This window comes from Papaver somniferum, chromosome 1 (genome assembly GCF_003573695.1).
Source record: "Papaver somniferum cultivar HN1 chromosome 1, ASM357369v1, whole genome shotgun sequence".
NCBI lineage: Eukaryota > Viridiplantae > Streptophyta > Magnoliopsida > Ranunculales > Papaveraceae > Papaver > Papaver somniferum.
Window position 1 is genome coordinate 117754997 of NC_039358.1, and position 18682 is coordinate 117773678.

At 35.2% G+C, this 18682-nt stretch overlaps 1 protein-coding gene across 2 annotated transcripts; it reads right to left on the reverse strand.

Moving 5' to 3' along the window:
* Nucleotides 1-6017: 6017 nt before the first annotated feature.
* LOC113297995 (phosphoribosylaminoimidazole carboxylase, chloroplastic-like) lies at nt 6018-14482 on the reverse strand. 2 transcript variants are annotated; one of them, XM_026546629.1, is made up of 19 exons: nt 14360-14482; nt 14166-14250; nt 12469-12723; nt 11336-11551; nt 11117-11228; nt 10838-10900; nt 10622-10760; nt 10386-10441; nt 10029-10102; nt 9807-9954; nt 9534-9707; nt 9141-9228; nt 8936-9058; nt 7916-8013; nt 7688-7805; nt 7486-7580; nt 6798-6904; nt 6548-6669; nt 6018-6449 (listed from the first exon to the last, which is right to left on the reverse strand). In XM_026546629.1, the coding sequence occupies exons 3-18, from the start codon at nt 12690-12692 to the stop codon at nt 6573-6575; spliced, it is 1932 nt and encodes a 643-aa protein (XP_026402414.1). In that variant the 5' UTR covers nt 12693-12723; nt 14166-14250; nt 14360-14482; the 3' UTR covers nt 6018-6449; nt 6548-6572. The 2 variants fall into 2 exon arrangements, with proteins under 2 accessions (XP_026402414.1, XP_026402408.1); XM_026546623.1 differs by having other exon boundaries at nt 6018-6669.
* Between the last annotated feature and the right edge of the window lie 4200 nt (nt 14483-18682).

The window sequence follows — 18682 nt, forward strand, 5'->3', positions numbered from 1 at the left end:
AAATATGGGATGAATATGGGGTGTACCTTGGACCCTGGTGGCAGATGCAACCTATAATATACCTTTGCAACCTTCTCAATCACCTTGTGAAGTCCAAAGAACTTAGCAACAATCTTAAGATTCTTCCTCAGTTGAATTATTTATTTATTATAAGGTTGTAGCCTTAAAATACCCAGTTTCCTACCTTGAACTCCCTCAAAATTCTTCTCTTGTCATCTTGTTGTTCAATTCTGTGTTGGGATTCCTTCAGAACACATTTAAAAAATCATCACATAGCTTGTCTTTGTTGCAGATAGTCCTTAGCAGCTGAGCTCACACCAACATATGAAAAATACTCTCCAAATCGTTGGGGGCATAACCATATAAAGATTCAAAAGGAGTCAACTCTAGAAAAGTATGGAAGCTTGTATTAAACGATCATTCAGCTAGTGATAACCATGTTACCCATTTTCTTGGATTAAAACTTGTCGTACACCTCAAATAAGTTTGCAGGCATGCATTCACTCTTTTAGTATGTCCACTAGTTTGTGGATGTATGTTGTGCTTATGTGTAGAGAAGTACTCATTTTGGAGAAGAGAGATTGCCAGAAATGTTATATATGTTGAATACAATAGTCTAAGGTACTCCACAAAATTTAATGATAGAATCTAGGAATACCTTAGCCACCGAGCGGCAGTGTAGGGATGACTGAGTGCTAGGAAATGACTGTACTTGTAAACCTGTGTACTACCATTATAATCACTTCTCTGCCTTTAGATTTTGGGAGTACTAAGATAAAATCCATGTTGATATATGTCCAAACTTGATCAGGTATTGGTATTGGTTTTAGTAAGCCAGCTGGAAGAGAAGTGAATCCCTTATGTTGTTGGCACACATCACACTCTTGTATCATTTGCAGTATATTATGTTTAAGCCCTAATTTCCAATAAAAATACAACTTAGTCTTTTGATAACTATCTCTGGAGCTTGAATGTCCACCAACATAAGAAGCATGTATTGCAACCAAGACCTTTTTACTTAACTCACCAGAACTAGCAATGTCCATTCTTTCTTTGTATCTAATTATGCCCCGCGCATATGAAAAATCACCAGATTTTGCAGTTTCCACTATTAGCTTTGGAATTAATTCTTGTGCTAAATAACCCTTCAAGTAACGCTCTTGTACTTTTGTAAGACAAGTTGGTTGTATTACTGAGATAACATTGCATAAAACATCTTCTATCACCTGCACTCTTGACGATGCACCTGCCATCCTATTATCACTGACTTTTCTATACTTCAAATTTTAGTTGTATCATTGTATTTTACCTAACCATTTTCGTTGTATTAATGAATGAATTATATGTTCCGGAAAGTATTTAATACTCTGGTGATTAGTATAGATAGTGAACTTGTTACCCATCAAATATGATTTTCACTTGGTGGCATACATGACCAAAGCCATCATTTCCTTTTCATAAGCTGACAGGTCTAGGAATATATCTTCCATGCATTTGTTAAAAAAGGAAATTTGTCTCTCTTCCTACATCAATATAACTCTCACTCCTAAGTCACAAGCATATGTAGCCAACTCAAGTGGCTTGCCAAAATCTGGTAAGATCATAACTAGCGTCGTAGTCATGGCTTCCTATAGCAATTATAAATCCTTTTGATCTTCATATGAAGATGTTCTTCTTCAGTAGATCTGTCAGTGGTTTAGCAATAATATCATAATATTGAACAAATTTCCTATAATAGCCAGTCAATCCTAAGAACCCTCTCAATTCTTTCAATGTCTTTGGATCTGACAATTTCTTCATGCATTCAACCTTATTTAGATCTGCATCAACTCAATCTCCAGTTATAATGTGACCCAGATACTCAATTGACAACTGACTAAAAGAGCACTTACTCATATTAGTAAACAAACTATGTTTCTTGAGTAACTCTAGTGTGAGTTCCAAATGTTGAGCATGAGTTTCCATGTTAGGGTTGTAGATCAGGATATCATCAAAGAAAACAAGGATAAAATTCCTCAAATATACCTTAAAGGCATCATTCATTAGTGCCTGGAAGTTAGCCGGTGCATTGGTTTGCCCAAATAACATAACCAGAAATTCATAATGGCCTTGGTGGGTCTTGAGTGATGTTTTATGAGTGTCTGAAGGGTGTACCCTGATCTGATGGTAACCAATTCTCAAATTCATCATGGATAAGATTTTCGATCCCTGCAATTCATTAACTCTTCTATGACAGGAATTTGGTGTATGTCCTTAATAGTGCTCATTAAACTTCCTATAATCAACACAAAACCTCTAACTCACATTCATCTTTTTTACTAGTAAGATTGGGAATGATAATGGATTGTGGCTAGGCATAATCACTCCTGCATTAAACATTTCCTGGACCAACTGTTCAGCTATCTATTTTTGCATATATGACATATATGACCTTTGGTTTGGTGGTGTAGGGAGTGATTTGAGGGGTATGTGATGCTCATGAGCTTTCATATGGGGGTAATGAAGTGGGATCTTGAAAGATTAAATTGTAGAGCTTCAGAATTTTTTATAATGGTTTTCGTATGTGAGCTTTAGCCTATTTGGATGTAATAGAGAAAAGATGACCAATCAACTCATATTTGCTCTTATTGAAGTATCTTTGGTATGCTCCAGATTACATCATGGACACCTTTGATGTATCGGCACTTCCGATAAGCTCAATATTTTCTTTCCCTCTAGAGAAGGATATAATCATTTGTTTGAAATCAAACTTGACATGACTGATTTCCTCCATCCAATCCACTCCCAGTACCATATTATTGCATCCTCCTAAAGCCAAAAGTCTGACATCAAATTGAAGTTTCTGACTATGCTTGCTCCATGATAACTATGGACACCTTGCATCACTCAACAACTTATTTCCATCAGTTATAACTACATGGAAAGTCGTAGTTGGTTTTATATAAGCACCACTAAATTTTGCTACTTCAAGATCTTAAAAGGTATGAGTATTCCCATTGTCTAGCAAGATGGTCATAAGCCTTTTATTCTTGGTTATGCCTTGTATTTTCGTAGTATAACAAGAAAAATTACCTGACAGTACATGAAGAGAGATTTCCACCCCTCTTCTAGTTCTTGAATCAATGGATAATTGGTGGGTGACGCCTCCTCTGAAGTCATCACTTCTTCATCTTCTCTCACCAACATGAACAATTGTTGTTTGTTGCATCTATGACCCAACTTGTAAACTTCATCACAATTGTAGCAAGGTGCTTTTTTTCTTCTAACTCTCATTTATACATGTGAAAGCTTCTTGACATGGGATAGCTTGGGACTAGTTTTATGCCTTGTGATGGTGTAGTGGACTTTGATGAAGTAACAAAGCTTTTGGTGTTGCTATGAGGAATGGAGAGAAGTAGAAGCTTGCTAGCAGCAACCTTGGCCTTCTTTGCAGCCTTATCCATCAGAATTTTTTGCATTCTGGCTAAGTATATGGCCTTGTTAAGAGTTGGTGGAGAAAACATTTGTACAACCAGTATTAGTTATTCCTTCAAACCACTTATGAATCTAGAGGTTGAGTATTATTCTGTGAGGTGTTTATATTTATATATCATCAAGGCCTTGAGCTCTTCAGATAGTTCTTGGTATTCTAACATTGATCCCTCTTGACTTAGTTTATTAAAATCTTCCACAATGTCATTGTGACCTAACTCTTGAAATCTAGAGTTGATATCGATACAAAATTCCTCCCACACCATCACCTCTCTACCCTCTTGATAGTCCTGAAACCATACATCTGCCTTTCCTTCTAAGTAAAGTGAAGCCATCATCACTTATTTCATTCATGAGATGGATTCACTTATATTTACGAATCCAGGATCTAGGATTATTTCCATCGAATCTAGGAAATTCAACATTGGGTTTATACGAATTAGAAAATTGATTAGTGTGAATATTGTTACCTCCAAGATTATTACCAGTCCGTCCTCCAAATCCAATTGGGGTATCATGTATTCCCTCTCCAGATTTGTTTTTACCAGCCATTTTCTCCCCATGAGCTCTCATTTCATCTCTCAACAAAGATGTGGTACTGCTGACTACCGCAGGAGAGAGTGTATTGCGGAAGTCCTCAAACTGCTTCTGAGATTCATCAACACGCTTAATAAGCTCTTCCTGACTCTTCATCCATGTATTAAACATCTAATGAAGATCATCAAAACCATGGTTCACAGGTTACTCGCATTGAGTGCTCGGATACCAATTGTAATGATCTACACTACAAACTGCACGGAAACAACTCTTGGTTGAATGAGTTTTGAGAAGAAGAAGAAGATAAGAAGGATTTTGATTAATTTTCCATAAGAAATATCTCTCCACATGATACATAATAAAAAAATAAAAAATCCTACCTAAAGTAGCAGTCTGCATGACTCACACGGTGGCCATTAATCATGATTAACAACAGCTAAATAAACAGACAATTAACAATAACTACTAGCTAGACTATACCTACTTGGGTTCTGACAATTACTTCCTCTATCCCGCAGAAAATACACCTTTCACGAAGATTCGACGACTTTATTGAACATCTACCAGTCAGTGGTGAACACCCTTTTGCCAAGGAGGTTGATTCCGGCGTCTATAACGATATGAGATATACATTCAGTCGCCAAACACGGCCACGCGGTAACTTTACCATGTAATTTTTTTCCTTAATGAAAATCTACTTGTGGAAAAAGAATGAGGACCATGCAAATGAGTCCCACCAGGAAAAAATAGGAAATACCATATGGTCCTAGAAATAATATATTAGAGAGAGTCTAGTCCATTTGACCTAGTCAACTGTCTGTTTGGTCCTATTTGGAAATATAAATTATAGTTTGGTCCTAGAAATAATGATTTGGTCTTAGGGTGATGTCATGGATGATGTAATTGTCACTAGGTAGTGGCAGAAATACCCTTTTGGGGCCACATATATACAAAAATCATTAAAGAAAAAATCTTTTCAGATTTACTTTTCTCTCTCATATTTATTTTCAGATCTAATCTCTTTCTTTTTTTCTTCTTCTTCTTTTCTTCTTGGTAATAATGGCGTCTCCATTATTTTTTATTCTTTTTATTCCTGCTACTGTTGAATACGTTGTTGCTGCTCATGTTGGTGATGTTGAAGATGAACTTAGGGTTTACGATGATGAAGATGAAATCATGTTATTGTTGCTGCTGCGGTTATAGATGATGATGACGATTTATGACGAAATCCGCCGCTGCTGTTGAAGATTCATCTACATTTTGTTGAAAATGTTGAAGACGACGATGAAGATGTTGAAGATCTTGATTTTTTATGTTGAAGATCTAGATGTTGGTGACGATCTTGATTTTTTTATGTTTGTTGCTCGTGTTGAAGACGATAAACATGATGAATATGATGTTGCTGGCGCTGTTTTGAAGACGATGATGTTTGATGCTGCTGTTGAAGAAGACGAAGATGACGAAGATGATGATGCTGCAGTTCATTCGATAAAAGAACTCTGTTTTTTTAGGTTTTTATATGGAGTTCATTTCTGGAATGAATTCTGTTTTTTTAGATTTTTATATGGAGTTCATTTCTGGAATGAACTCTGGTTCTTTTAGGTTTTATATGGAGTTCATTTCTGAAATGAACTCTGGTTCTTTTAGGTTTTTATATGGAGTCATTTCTGGAATGAACTCTGGTTCTTTTAGGTTTTATATGGAGTTCATTTCTGGAATGAACTCTGGTTCTTTCAGGTTTTTATATGGAGTTCATTTCTGGAATGAACTCTGGTTTATATAGGTGATTTCTGAAAAAGTAAGTAGAAATTAACAGGAGTTCATTTTGACGAATGAACTGCTACAAAAAATAAGTAAAAATTAATACGGAATGGTACTTTTGTCCATTTAATATTTTTAAATAATTATGGACCAAATAGTAAAGGCGTTTTCCCAGAGGACTAAAATGACATGGGCCCACCTAAAAAAGGACCAAACGATATTTTTACCAAAAAGAAAACTTCAGAACGGACATCTAACTAGGTAATATAATACATATAATACCGTAAAGATGGTACAGGAGAAAATTGTCCAACTACATTAAAATAGAAAGCAGATCCAACAAAACAGAACACCTCCAACTAAAAACCAAATGCCTAGACAGTAACACCCAAACCGTAAGTTGTTACAAGCTATTTTAACTTGTATCAAATGCTGAAACAATACCAATTTCTAGTCTTCGCGGCTTTGTAATGTAAGAGAAGCATCTATGTAGTGAGGCATTGTACTTGTAGCTTTTTATCCCAAAAAGCTCACCCCTCTGTTGATGGGGGTTAGTTGTATTTTACAACAAAGTACTGATACAAAAAGGGAAAGAAAAACATTGCCCAGAAATTGGCCATGACCAGCACACCATGGAGAACTGTAGATACTAGAATCCAATGCATGCCCTTGTTCAAAACCTGGGTTAATCAGAATCCTTGAGTTGATTTTCCACTCATCAACAATCAGTCCAATAATAAAAGTTGAAATTACAAACTGAGGGCCTGGAAGCTTTTACCAGGGTGTGTAAGTTAATCATCCACTTATCTAACATTCAAGTATTCTTCCCAGCCAATTTCTACTAGTTTATCTCCTTTCTTTAGGACATCATCCGTCATATCTCGTTGATATTGGAACATTCTGCACCAAATCAAAAATGTTTTCTGATGTCACCCTCATCTGAGTGCCTACTTCCTGAATAAAACGAAGTAATATGATAAATTCTATAGTAAAGGATAACATAAGAAAACGAAACAGTGTGCTCAAACCTGGCCTGTAAATCAGGGAATAATACTGCCAATATCCTCACAGCAAGCAAAGCCGCATTTTCTGCATTATTTATTCCAACTGTAGCAGTAGGAATACCTCTTGGCATCTGCATTAATAAGAAAGATATTACCCCTGTTAAAAATGTTAGGCTTGTCAAATTGAAGATGCTAGAAATCATCAAAATCAATGTTAGTGAAATCCTACTTAACAGAATGTCAGTTACCAGCATTTACTTCTGAAAGGGTATATATGTACTTGGGAATCATAATATGAGGTAAGTCAAAGGAGCAGCAACTCAAATTATGTCCAAAGAGCAAGTCAGACAGTTAAATTTGAAAATAAACACTTCGTGATTTCTGACTTCAATCTCTAATTTAATCTCACTATTACATATTTAACTCTACTGAAAATGCAGAGTTTTCTTTGAAACTACTAGAGGGAACCAGTAGCATCATAGCACTACATTAATTATTAATATATAGTACTCAAATGTTACAGAAACAATCAAAAAGATGAATGCACCAGCTATAAGCTAATACCATTTTGCATGTGAATTTGATATTGCCCATACATGTGAACAACTGGTCTGCAAACACCAACCAGAGCAGCTCAACTTGGTGAGCTCGGTCAGGTTGTGTTCTGTCAATTGTTGGTTATTAGAGGTTGATAGATTCAGGAAAGAAATACCTGGAGCATTGATAAAACAGAGTCAATTCCCCCCAGTTGAGAGCCACGTATAGGAACAGCCACAACAGGTAAGGGAGTTTCTGATGCCACCATGCCTACGACTCCAACAGAGATTATTCAAATGGACTTCCAATATGTAGCATGTAAGTCTACACAAAGTATCTTTAAAATAGAAGGAAAACCTAAGATAACATAAACTAACCTGGCAAGTGCGCTGCACCACCAGCACCAGCAATTATAACCTGGATGCCTCGCTTAACAGCTGATTTAGCATAAAAGTTCATGAGTTCCGGGGTCCGGTGTGCCGAAACTATTCTTACCTGGAATTTCATGTACAACGGTCTCTCAGATCATGTGCCTGGGTTAAACTAGATGTGATTGACAGCCATAATGGATATGATAAAACGTAAACAGTAACTCTAATGCCCACCTCATAATGCACACCAAATATGTCTAACACCTTGGCAGCCTCCTTCATGATGGGAAGATCTGAATCAGAACCCATTATGATCCCAACTAGTGGAATGGCTTCATTTGATAAATGGGAGCAAAACCACAGAACATCACCAAAAAAAGTTAGTTTTGCAAAAAGCGTCAAGCGAGCAACTTTGCTTGAAAGATATTATGAAGTAGGTATAACAGGTATAAAAGCTTTTCAGATACTTAATCCATCTTTGAACCTTAACATTCCTGAATTGGCAAGTAAGGTAAAATATTTGCGCATAATGGTGAGTTAGAAAAGCTGAAATCTGGAGAAGGACTAGTTTTCATACATGATTCACATTCTCAATGGTATGTGCAATAGTTTTGGGTTATACTTTGATCATTAGACCTCAAATTGGTGCATAATGCATGACATTCATCAATCTATATATTATGTCGTGTTCAATCACAATCACGTGCAAGCATACAAAACCCAGAATATATACAAGCAACACCTGATATTACTACATAAAAGTATCCACAGAGGTGCCATCAAGTGCTAGGGAAGCATAATAAATAGTTGAGTCACAAATAAAATAAGTACACAGAATAAAAAACATCTCACATCATTAGGTGCAAACTAAAGTGTATGCAAGTGTTGAGACATTGTGTCAGATACGACCACAAACACGTATGTAGAAAATCTACAACCAAAACATTCAACATTTGTATGCCCAACTACCCACTAAAGTGTGTACAAGTGTCTGGACATCATGTCAGATATGCCCGATCACAATTGTGAATTATGTGCAAGTGTATAGAAGATATACATAAAAGGGTAATTATGGTTTGTCCATAAAATTCGAAGGTCACTCCACTACAAGTGTATCTTTAGGAATCAAATTCGAAGCCGGGCTAAGGTTAAGAGGTTGCACTTCTGGTAATGAAAACACATCATTACTCACGTTTGTAAATTAAAGGAGAATCGAAAGATGACTAAGTTACTCAAAAAGAAGAACTAATATACCTGATGTTTGACCGTCACAACTTTCTACTTCCTTACTCAGTAAGGAGTTCAAATTATTTTCTACAATGGCCGTTGTGGGACCAACAATTGTAATGTGGCCCATCTTTCGCTGTTTTCGCATTTCTGCAAGTACATTAGGACCATCAAAGCAAGAAGAAGATGGAAAATATATACAACAATGGCGAAAGCTCAAACAGGGTCTTACCTGGCTTGTTATACCAATGAACAGAAGCTCCAGGTATACTCAATGCCCTTCCGATTAGTTGATGAGCTAAAGCAAAACCCCGTTCACCCTATGAATATTAAAATTGGAATTGTATCACGCATCAACTGTTGTTTCCTAGAGTTGTTGAGAGGTTTTTTAAATGTACATTAATATAACGGTAATCGTAAGTATAACAGTAGAAAGCGAAGTCTAAAATTCGAGAGCAACTTTGACTGGAGTATATTACCAAATATAAAGGCTTCGAAAGCAACGTATACTGATCAACAATATTTAAAATAAAGGAAACAAAAACTTCTTTTTATATCAGAGCTTACTTCAGCTTTCATGTATAGTACATTTACAGAAAATATAAGGATGAAAAAAGAAGTTCACCTCCTCTTCCCCGAGTAGATTGTACATGATAGCAGCTGGGGTCTTCATTGATGGGTTACCAAGTGGAAGACCAAGAACAGCTCGCAAGTGTTGCTCATATTGTGAAGTGTAGCAACACTCGATTGTTTGATGCCCACTATTATGAGGTCTAGGAGCAACTTCATTGAGCAAAATCTGTGGATAAAGAGTACACCAAAATGATTATCAAAAACTGGATATTGTAAGAAAGAGACACATATATGCCGCATGGATTGCACATGCATAAGAAACAACCTGCTCATCTTTGGTCAAAAACAGCTCAACCGCAAAGACACCAGCACCTTCTAATGACCTAACAGCTTTTTGGGCAACCTCAGTTGCAAGTTCCTTGATCTTCCAAGATACTTCTGCAGGCGCCTTAACTATGTGACAAATGTTATCCCTGCAAATGAAACAAGAATTTAAATACAGGACAACGAAACTGAAAAATAAAATCATTTAAAAGCCAAATCTTACTTGTGGATGGTTTCAACAACAGGATAGCAAGAAAGGGAACCATCCCTTCCCCTTGCAACAATGACAGCAAGCTCCTAAAACATAAGAAGGAAAAAACACCATGTGTGAGAGCTAAATGCTGGTATTTTTAAGCTGACCCTGAACAAGATAGCATAAAGTGCTGCATTTTGATACCCTAGGAATGAAATTGAGCTGACAGACTATTTCTTCTAGTGTATATACATGATGAATCACACTACCACTGTGGACCAAGTAGACACCACAGAACTATGGTTTAGTGACCAGCAGCAGACCATGGAGATAAATAGTGAAGAAAAAAAATACACCCTGAACATTATAAACCAAAAGAGACCATACCTTCACGAATGGTGCCCACTTCTCAACATATAAACCGTGAGCGTATCCTCCAAGAGCTGCAAGCAAAAAAAAAAATGAAACTTGAAGTCGAGAACCATAAAACTTCATGATTGATAGGTTATTCAAATCCACCACGCTGATGTTACAATCAGCTGTACTGCACTAGAATATATTATTGCAAAGAATGACAGAGCAAACAGCTTGCCATTTGGGTTACATAAAACATAAAAGTGTACCATCTACGCAAGAAGAAACCTCTTCTTTGCTATGAGCAACAGCATTTCCTCGCCCATCGTAAGCTAACCGTTTGCTCTTGATCATTAGAGGATACCCAAATAAGTCACCGGCTTTTGCTGCACTGTCATCGCCATCGATCTGCCTCACCCAGGATAAGAAATGATAAGACAGTAATGAAGCCAATTACGTTATGCAGACAGGCGAGATGAACAAACCTCCCTAAATTCAGGCATTGGAATGGCATTCTGAGAAAAATGAACCTTCTGAAGATATTTATCCTGCAGTATATAAGAGTTAATACGAGAAATGAAATTAGAACACACAGTTCGAAACTAAACCCGAAAATCCAACGGCCACCATGATACTTCTAAGTTGCAGCTTATATCCATTACATAATCATGACGTAATACATAAAACATCGCAATATGATGAAAAGGCGAGAAGTGACGTGAGAAGATAACAAATAAATTATGAGGTCAAGATGAAGTGCATACTTGAATTATTCGAATTGTAGAGGCTTTAGGTTGGCAATCTACGCCTTGTTGCTCAAGCTTTTCTAGTGTAGCAACATCGACATGCTCAATTTCAATAGTCAATACTCCACATCTGAAAATGCAAAAAATGTTGGATCAAACAAAAGAGGTACATATACAAAAATATAGATGACATGTTGAGGTAAAGTTTTATAATGACATTCGCTTCCAAGAGCCAACCTCTTCGCAAATGCTTCAACTGCAACTCTATCATCAAATCTTCCGATAACATGGTTGTATGCAAGAGCACTTGCCGGACAGTTCTCAAGTGGATCCAAAACCATTACTTTGATACCCATCTGCGAAGCTGCTTGACACAGCATCTGGCCCAATTGTCCTCCTCCCAAGACACCAACAATTTTATCAGACAGTCCATGTACAGATATCTCGTCCTCCCTATAAGGGGTAAAAAGATATATATAAGAGGAATTCACCATTCTTATTTCTCGCCCCCAAGAAGGAAGCACAAAAAAATTAGCACAAAAGATCACGATGCACAAAAATATTTTTCACATAATATGGATGCTGATAAAGAAAATGATCCATTTCATCTTTCTAATACGCTCAAGAATTATGACATATAAAATCCCTAAATTAATATAAATATAAAACATACTCAAAACAAGAAATCCCTCGGTACTAGAGTTGTCAAAAATGTAAAGAAAAAATCTTAATTTTATGAAAATCGACATCCTTAACCGTAGACATTGTACCCCGCGAATTTTTGGCTTTGACTCCAGATATTTTTATCAGACAATCTGAAGATGGTCATGGAACCAGATTTGTACCCATGGGATGAAATATGAAAGAATGCATGGATGTACTCTGATACACTCATATAGAATGAAAAGCATTTTAAAATATAAACATGCCAAACACAAATTTAAATGCATGTGACCCGAACCTCACCTTACATGTTCAGTCCAGAGTTAAAATTTACTTTTCCTTCCCTAGCTTTTTGTTTCTTTTTTTTCTCATTAAAATTCTTTTCCTTCCCTAGCTTTTTGTTTCTTTTTTTTCTCATTAAATTTCTCTTCAGCCTTACATAATATCATCTGTTACATTCTTCCATCAAACCAAATATCTCCTCCTCGTTTAGAGGTTTCTAAGCATTTTATTCTAATAATATCTTCCTGTTCCATAGATTTCTCATGGGATTCATCATATAGTATTTGAAGAAAAAAAATATCTCTTCTCTATTCTCTCCTAACTAAATATCTTCATAAACATAGACAAATCAGAATGCATCCAATATTTTCGATATTCTACCTCTAAGCATTTATACTTGAACTAAAGAATTGTAACAGTGGTACCTGAAAGAGCTGTAATTATAGGAATGCTCGCTGGATGATCGGCAACAAGTAAGTTGGTTTTTTAGCTGAACAGAAGAAGTTCCATCTCCACCTTCAAAGCTCTTCATTGCAATATGTAAACCTTTTATCGGTAGAGCGGTCGTATGAGGAGCTTTAAAATCTGGGCCAGATTGAAAATAACGCCTGTTACCACATGATGCCACAGACGGACATTGAAGAAGCATTCTTTGAGTGGAGCTACCAGTATATACCTATCTGTTTACATCGCAAACATGTTAGTGACAGAAGACAATGTATGATAAAGAATTACCATATTATCCATCTAAGTTAAGTTTCTTTAATACAGTACTAAATAGTAACCAGTGTTACACGCCAGAGGATAGTTTAATTTATTTGCTTGTGCATTTTAGATTTGTTATTTTACGTGATTAGTTGAATGCTAGGTATTTATCTCTGTAATGCTCATATCTATTTCCTTGGATCAAACTTCAAGTAATAAAAATAATCACATAACTCAAGAACCTATAACCCGTACAGTCCAGGAAAACTGAGCTGAAGTGTGAATAAAACCTTTATTGTCACTAAGGCTACCTCCTGAAGGCGGACCCTAGTATTCTCTTTGTCCATTTTGGATAAATCATGCAATTCTCTTTGTCTTCCAATCCTAAATAATGAGGGTAATGTAGATTTCTACATCTAACTTCAATACAAAAACCTCCTTTTCTACACTATGACTAGTGTGTACTACTGTACCAGTACCAACAAAGGTCACTGAGAGGTTCAACCAAGCACCATCAGGAGCATATGGTTGGCTGTGTGATGTATAAAACATGCTACAATTCCAGACCTTATTGTTAACATGCTGACACACCTCTGCTCTTTGATGTGGTTTCCCTAGTTATAAAGAATTCTCAATTTCTAACATTTCTCTTGATGGATCGCAATATTTTCCCCTAACTCAGTGTGGGTTATTTGGTGAAGTATAAGCAAAATGCCAAAATCTGAACATGATTCTCCCATCGGCAACCCCAGTATATGGACCACAATGAAGTGAACGAAAAGCAAGACTTTCTGGTCCTTGTGCCTCAAAAACCTTATTTTTGATATCTGTAACAAATTCTCACCATCTTTCTCTGTTGGAAGTTCCATGGAAGCATATAACTTTAAGTGCAACAAAATTAGGAATTTGGTGATGTATGACAAAAATCATGTGTGTGTGACTCCAGACTCTGACCATATTCTAAATTTTAATTAACCATTCTTCAAATAGGCTATTTGGAGCAGTTTCTGACACACATTTCCAAAAATTGCAGTCATGTCCACTATGTAAAATTTTATTATATTTTCCTCTATACAGATGAATTATATAGTCTAGTTAGAATGTTGAATAAAGATTACCGATATCCTTATCTATTGCCTTTGCCCAAAAAAAAAACTTGATTTCACTAACACATTCTTTTAGGCATTTCATCGAACAACTAATTGTGTTTCTTACAGAAAAGAGTAAGAAAACCTAACTTAAACTTGGTTGAATCATGCGCAAGTTATCGGGGTTTAAGGATTTCCAAATAAACTTAACATCAAGTAGTAAAATAGATACGTAGACCTAGTTATAGTTGAAACATGGATAACGACCAAAACCACATTAGGGATTTGCACCACATAAGTGATTTCAAGAATGAAACCGATAGGCATACCTGTAGTGGTGTTGAGTTCAGTAGTAGTTACCGCTGGTTTGTAACATATGCCAATTAGTTCCAAAAGCAAAAGTATAATGAAGTTCTGTTCAAAATTGAGAGAGTTTTTGAGCAGGAAGCAATTAAATTTTTGCAAGCATAGGAAGAGATAATGAACAGGAAGGAACTGAATTGGAGAAATATATAAACCCTACCTTTGCAAATGTCTGGTTCGCTTTTCTTCACACAAAATTCGAATCCACCGAAGAGGGGAAGAAATTCTCCTAAAATGGGGTTTAAGATGTACAGAGGGGGGTTTAGTGTTCCTTTTCGGGCCATCTGATAATGTGGGCCCCTTTTATACGGCACACCCATTTTTTGGAAGTTGGAACTTGACTATTATGGTCCCGGTCAAACCGCTTTTCATTTTTATTTTATTTTTGTAAAAAACGACTAACAGAAAGTGATTTCCCATGGCCACATTTCCCGTCTATAAGATGGTTTGGTCATTCGATAGTTGAGTTGCAAACTCTTTTACTTTAGATTTTTGATAAGGAGGCTTTTACTTTGGTTTGTTGATAAGGAGGTTTTTAGAAGGTATATTGTAAATCAAGTTTTGTTTCAATGGGAGCAAGTTTGTTTTTCTTTTTTTGACACAATGGGAGCAAGTTATGTACAGTTACCGTAGTGTTTTTAACTCGATTCACTAATCAGCTGAGTTGAATTGAGTTGTCCAAAGGAGGATAAATTAATTGATGATCCTGAAAGCGGCATAATGACGTTAAATTGAGCTGGACGAACCTAAAAAGTTTCGTAGAAGGTCGATTACATATGACAAAAAACCTCAAGATACTTGGAAATGATAATGTAGGGGCATTTTTTATATTGCATTTTTCAAATATAAATTCTTTTATTTCTTTCACTTTACTGATATAAGCATGGTTTAACCGGTTTTGTAAAACACGACTGATAGATAGTTATCTTCGACGTGGCCACATTTTTTGTCCAAAAGATGTTTTGGTAATCCAAATCGTCGAGGTGCCTTTTTAACTCGGTCAAGTATCTATCCCACTAGTCATATGAGTTGGACTGAGTTGCCTAGGGGAGGGTAAGTAATTTGACCATCATAAAATCGGTGTAATGATCCTGAACCTGACTCGACGAACCTAAAAAGCATTGCAGAAGGTCGATTCTCCACCAAACAAAAACTCTTGGTTACTTGTGAATGATAAACGCTTCTCGAATAATTATGTAACAAACCTAAACATGTCGTAAAGATCCTAAATCAGGCTCGAAGAGCCTGAAAAATATTGTACAAATCTACATGGCAACCAACAAAAGGGTAAATTATTAAACAGTCTATCAATATATTGTCTGGTGAGAAATAGACAAAGTTGACAAGAATTTAACTAACTGAACTTTGATGGATGCAAATATGGACGGTAAGCCTGTGTTGAATTTTTTTTAAAAAAGAAACGGCTTATCGATATAAATCAGTTATAGATTTGGGGGTAAACTAATATAAATTTCTACCTTTTTCCTCTTTACTGTCTGTATAGCTTCTTGGGTTTCCTTTTTCTTTTTTCTAATAAGATATGTACTGGTCGTGATTTCAGCAGTAAATAAACTGATATAAACATGGTTTAAGATGTACTTTTAAATTCTGGATTGTATAAAAAAATGCAAAAAAAAAAACAGAAATCAAAATCAATAAGCTCGTCGACATCTCCACGACTCTCTAAGGAATGGAGTCGTAGACTCACAATTAATGGGAAATTGTAGGTTCAAATAAATTATTTACCCATATATTTTGGATTTTTTAGAGGAGTCCAATTTTGTGTGCGTTCTCTAAAATAGTAAAAAATATTAACATGACATTTCAAAATGGTATTTAGAAGGGAAAATATATATTGATAATTATGTACAATATATCTAGCACTGAGGATTGGAAATCAGTTGTCAACATTATAAAATTTCAAATAAGAATAACAAATTAACACTATTTACAAAGTGCACACAAAATTGTACAATACGTTTTTTTTAAGAGATGATTGTGTTTAGCTCCCTCTCATTCAACTCCTTTCAAAAAAATTTATCTAGCACTACAATAATTCACTAAAATGTCTGATTTTGAACAACATGGGTTAAATACTGAATGCGGAACTCTCTCAGTATTCCCCCGTCACTAAACAAGAGAGACTTTTCTTCTTTAAACAATTCTTCAGGATACAAAGAAAAATGAAGATATTTTTCTAGAACAATATATATCCTTTTGTTAAATGATTTGCGAAAAATGGCATGCACCCAAAAAAAATCGTAAATTTCTTTGTCGTTGGAAAACTTTTCTAAAGACGTATCCAACGAATATAAACGAGCATATCAAATTATATACATTAACTTAACTAAAATTTAAGAACACTAATTATCGAAAATAGTTGATTTAGAAATATGTTTTATACATATACATAAAGGAAAAGTATTGATTAATTTGGGAAAAAAATAACAAAGGAAAACTTACTTACTGAAAGACCGACGGAGTACATATAACATGCATAGATAAACCATTTTCAAACTATTTAAAAATTGTATTGAAAGACAAAATTCTAAAAGTTACAAAAAAAAGTATGTTAAATCATCTTAACAAATATATATATATATATATATTTATTATATAATATGTATGACCGTGTTGGTATATTGTTTCAAGGGATGTACGAACTGTCGCAGTTTTAAATTTTAAGCTTTTGTTGCCGAATCTTTAGAGTGTATTTTGGAAAAAATTGGACAAAAAAAAAAGTATTGGTAAGAGAAAAAGTTAGCGTCGTTGCAAACTTGTTGTGTTAGAAATTTCCAACTCTCGACTGAGGAATAATCACCTATCAATTCCTCGAGCAAATAAGTAGCCGAGGCTGGAAGGTCATATCCATAAGACATCATGGAGATGAGAAACAATAATGTAGATACCCTTGGTGATTGACATATCCAAAAGAAAAAAAAACATAAGTGAAACAAATAGATTTATGCAGCATTCTTAGGTGGTAATCATTGCACCTACCGGTATGTCGGCATATGATATTCCTAGGTGCCATTACCATGATGGACGTCATACATACAACAATAAACAAAAAAAAGAAGAATTATATTAATGTATTGATACAAATAAGATATATTGAATTCCTTGAGGCAGAGTCGTCTCTGAGACAATGTGAGAAAAGCCTAGCATGGAGCAACAAAGCAAGTGAGGGGAATAAAGCCCAACTAGTGATAAGGTTTTTTCATAAAATGTTAGTTTTATTTGGATTATATTTGAAATAATCACTAAAGTAAATGGCATCATTCCAAAATTAAAACATAATTACAAGAGTCCAAAATACCGTTAGATAAAGTAGTATTTCCCGTGACAATTTGGAACATAATTACAAGAGTCCAAAATACCGTTAGATAAAGTAGTATTTCCCCTGACAATTTATATAGTTGGAAAAATGGAAGAAAGGACAACTCAAGGAACCTTTAAACGTAACTAAACTAATAACCAATTTTAGTTATGATATGAAAATTTATATCCCAGTTGACTTAAACTGTATAAAATTGTACAAACTTAACTCCGATTCGGTTAATTAATCTTTTCATTGTTAACATTGAAAACGAGCAAGGAAACAAGGAGAACAAGAAAAGTTGGGTGTTGATAAAATGTACATATAAATTGTTCGATAAAACGTGTTATTGTTATTGCAAAATGGTATGTTACTGACTTGTATGTTGATTGTCCTATAGTAAGCTTTTGTTTATATGGTAATGTTAGTTTATTTTTTTGGGAATACTTAAAAGCAAGTCAAGTTTGGAAAAATATGGAATTTCAAGTTTAATAGCTTTTAAGTTGGGGTATTTCATACTTTTATAGGGATGTAAAGATGGAGGTATTTATGCTTGATTTGATTACTAAAGTCAACTTTGTTAGGTTAGAATAAAAACATATAAATGTTAAGACTTGTTCTTGTTACTCATGAAGAACCTGAAGACTTATAGGCATCAACGAACACATCATCCTTCAGCTCGAGGTTAGTAACGACAAGCTTGACTGGTTCTATTTATATTTATTTATTTTCAACTCAGTATTTATTGAAAACATAACATACAAAGTAAAGTTTTTTTACTTGTCTCAAGTATATTGGTAACTTGGTCATGATAGTAGTATCATGACCAAGTTAAAGCATATTGGTAACGACAAGCTTGACTGTTTTATACAACTTGGTATATCGAATTACAAAGTATACACTTCCTGAATCGACATTAAACTAATTGGTAACTTGTTATTATTTAGTTTATTGAGCTTTCGGATGAATTCGACCCTTGGGATTATGTTTGAAAGAAATTTCATAAACATAGTTTAAGAAAGTAGACTTGCAAAATTCTGTTTCGCAACTGAAAAGGAATTCAGGACAGATCCCAAGACCGATCTAATTGTATGACCGACCACATGTCGTATTGTTAGAGCAATGCTCGGTTGAACCCACAAAGTTTGCTATCTCATGCTTGTT

What these genes read in the sequence shown, in the direction of transcription:
- LOC113297995 (XM_026546629.1), bottom strand. Translation starts at nt 12,692, where the DNA reads ATGCTTCTTCAATGTCCGTCTGTGGCATCATGTGGTAACAGGCGTTAT. An exon ending in AGTGGGCACCATTCGTGAAG is followed by an intron (nt 10,103 to 10,385) that starts GTATGGTCTCTT and finishes CTTATGTTTTAG; the next exon opens with GAGCTTGCTGTCATTGTTGC. An exon ending in TATTTGGTGTGCATTATGAG is followed by an intron (nt 7,806 to 7,915) that starts GTGGGCATTAGA and finishes ATGAAATTCCAG; the next exon opens with GTAAGAATAGTTTCGGCACA.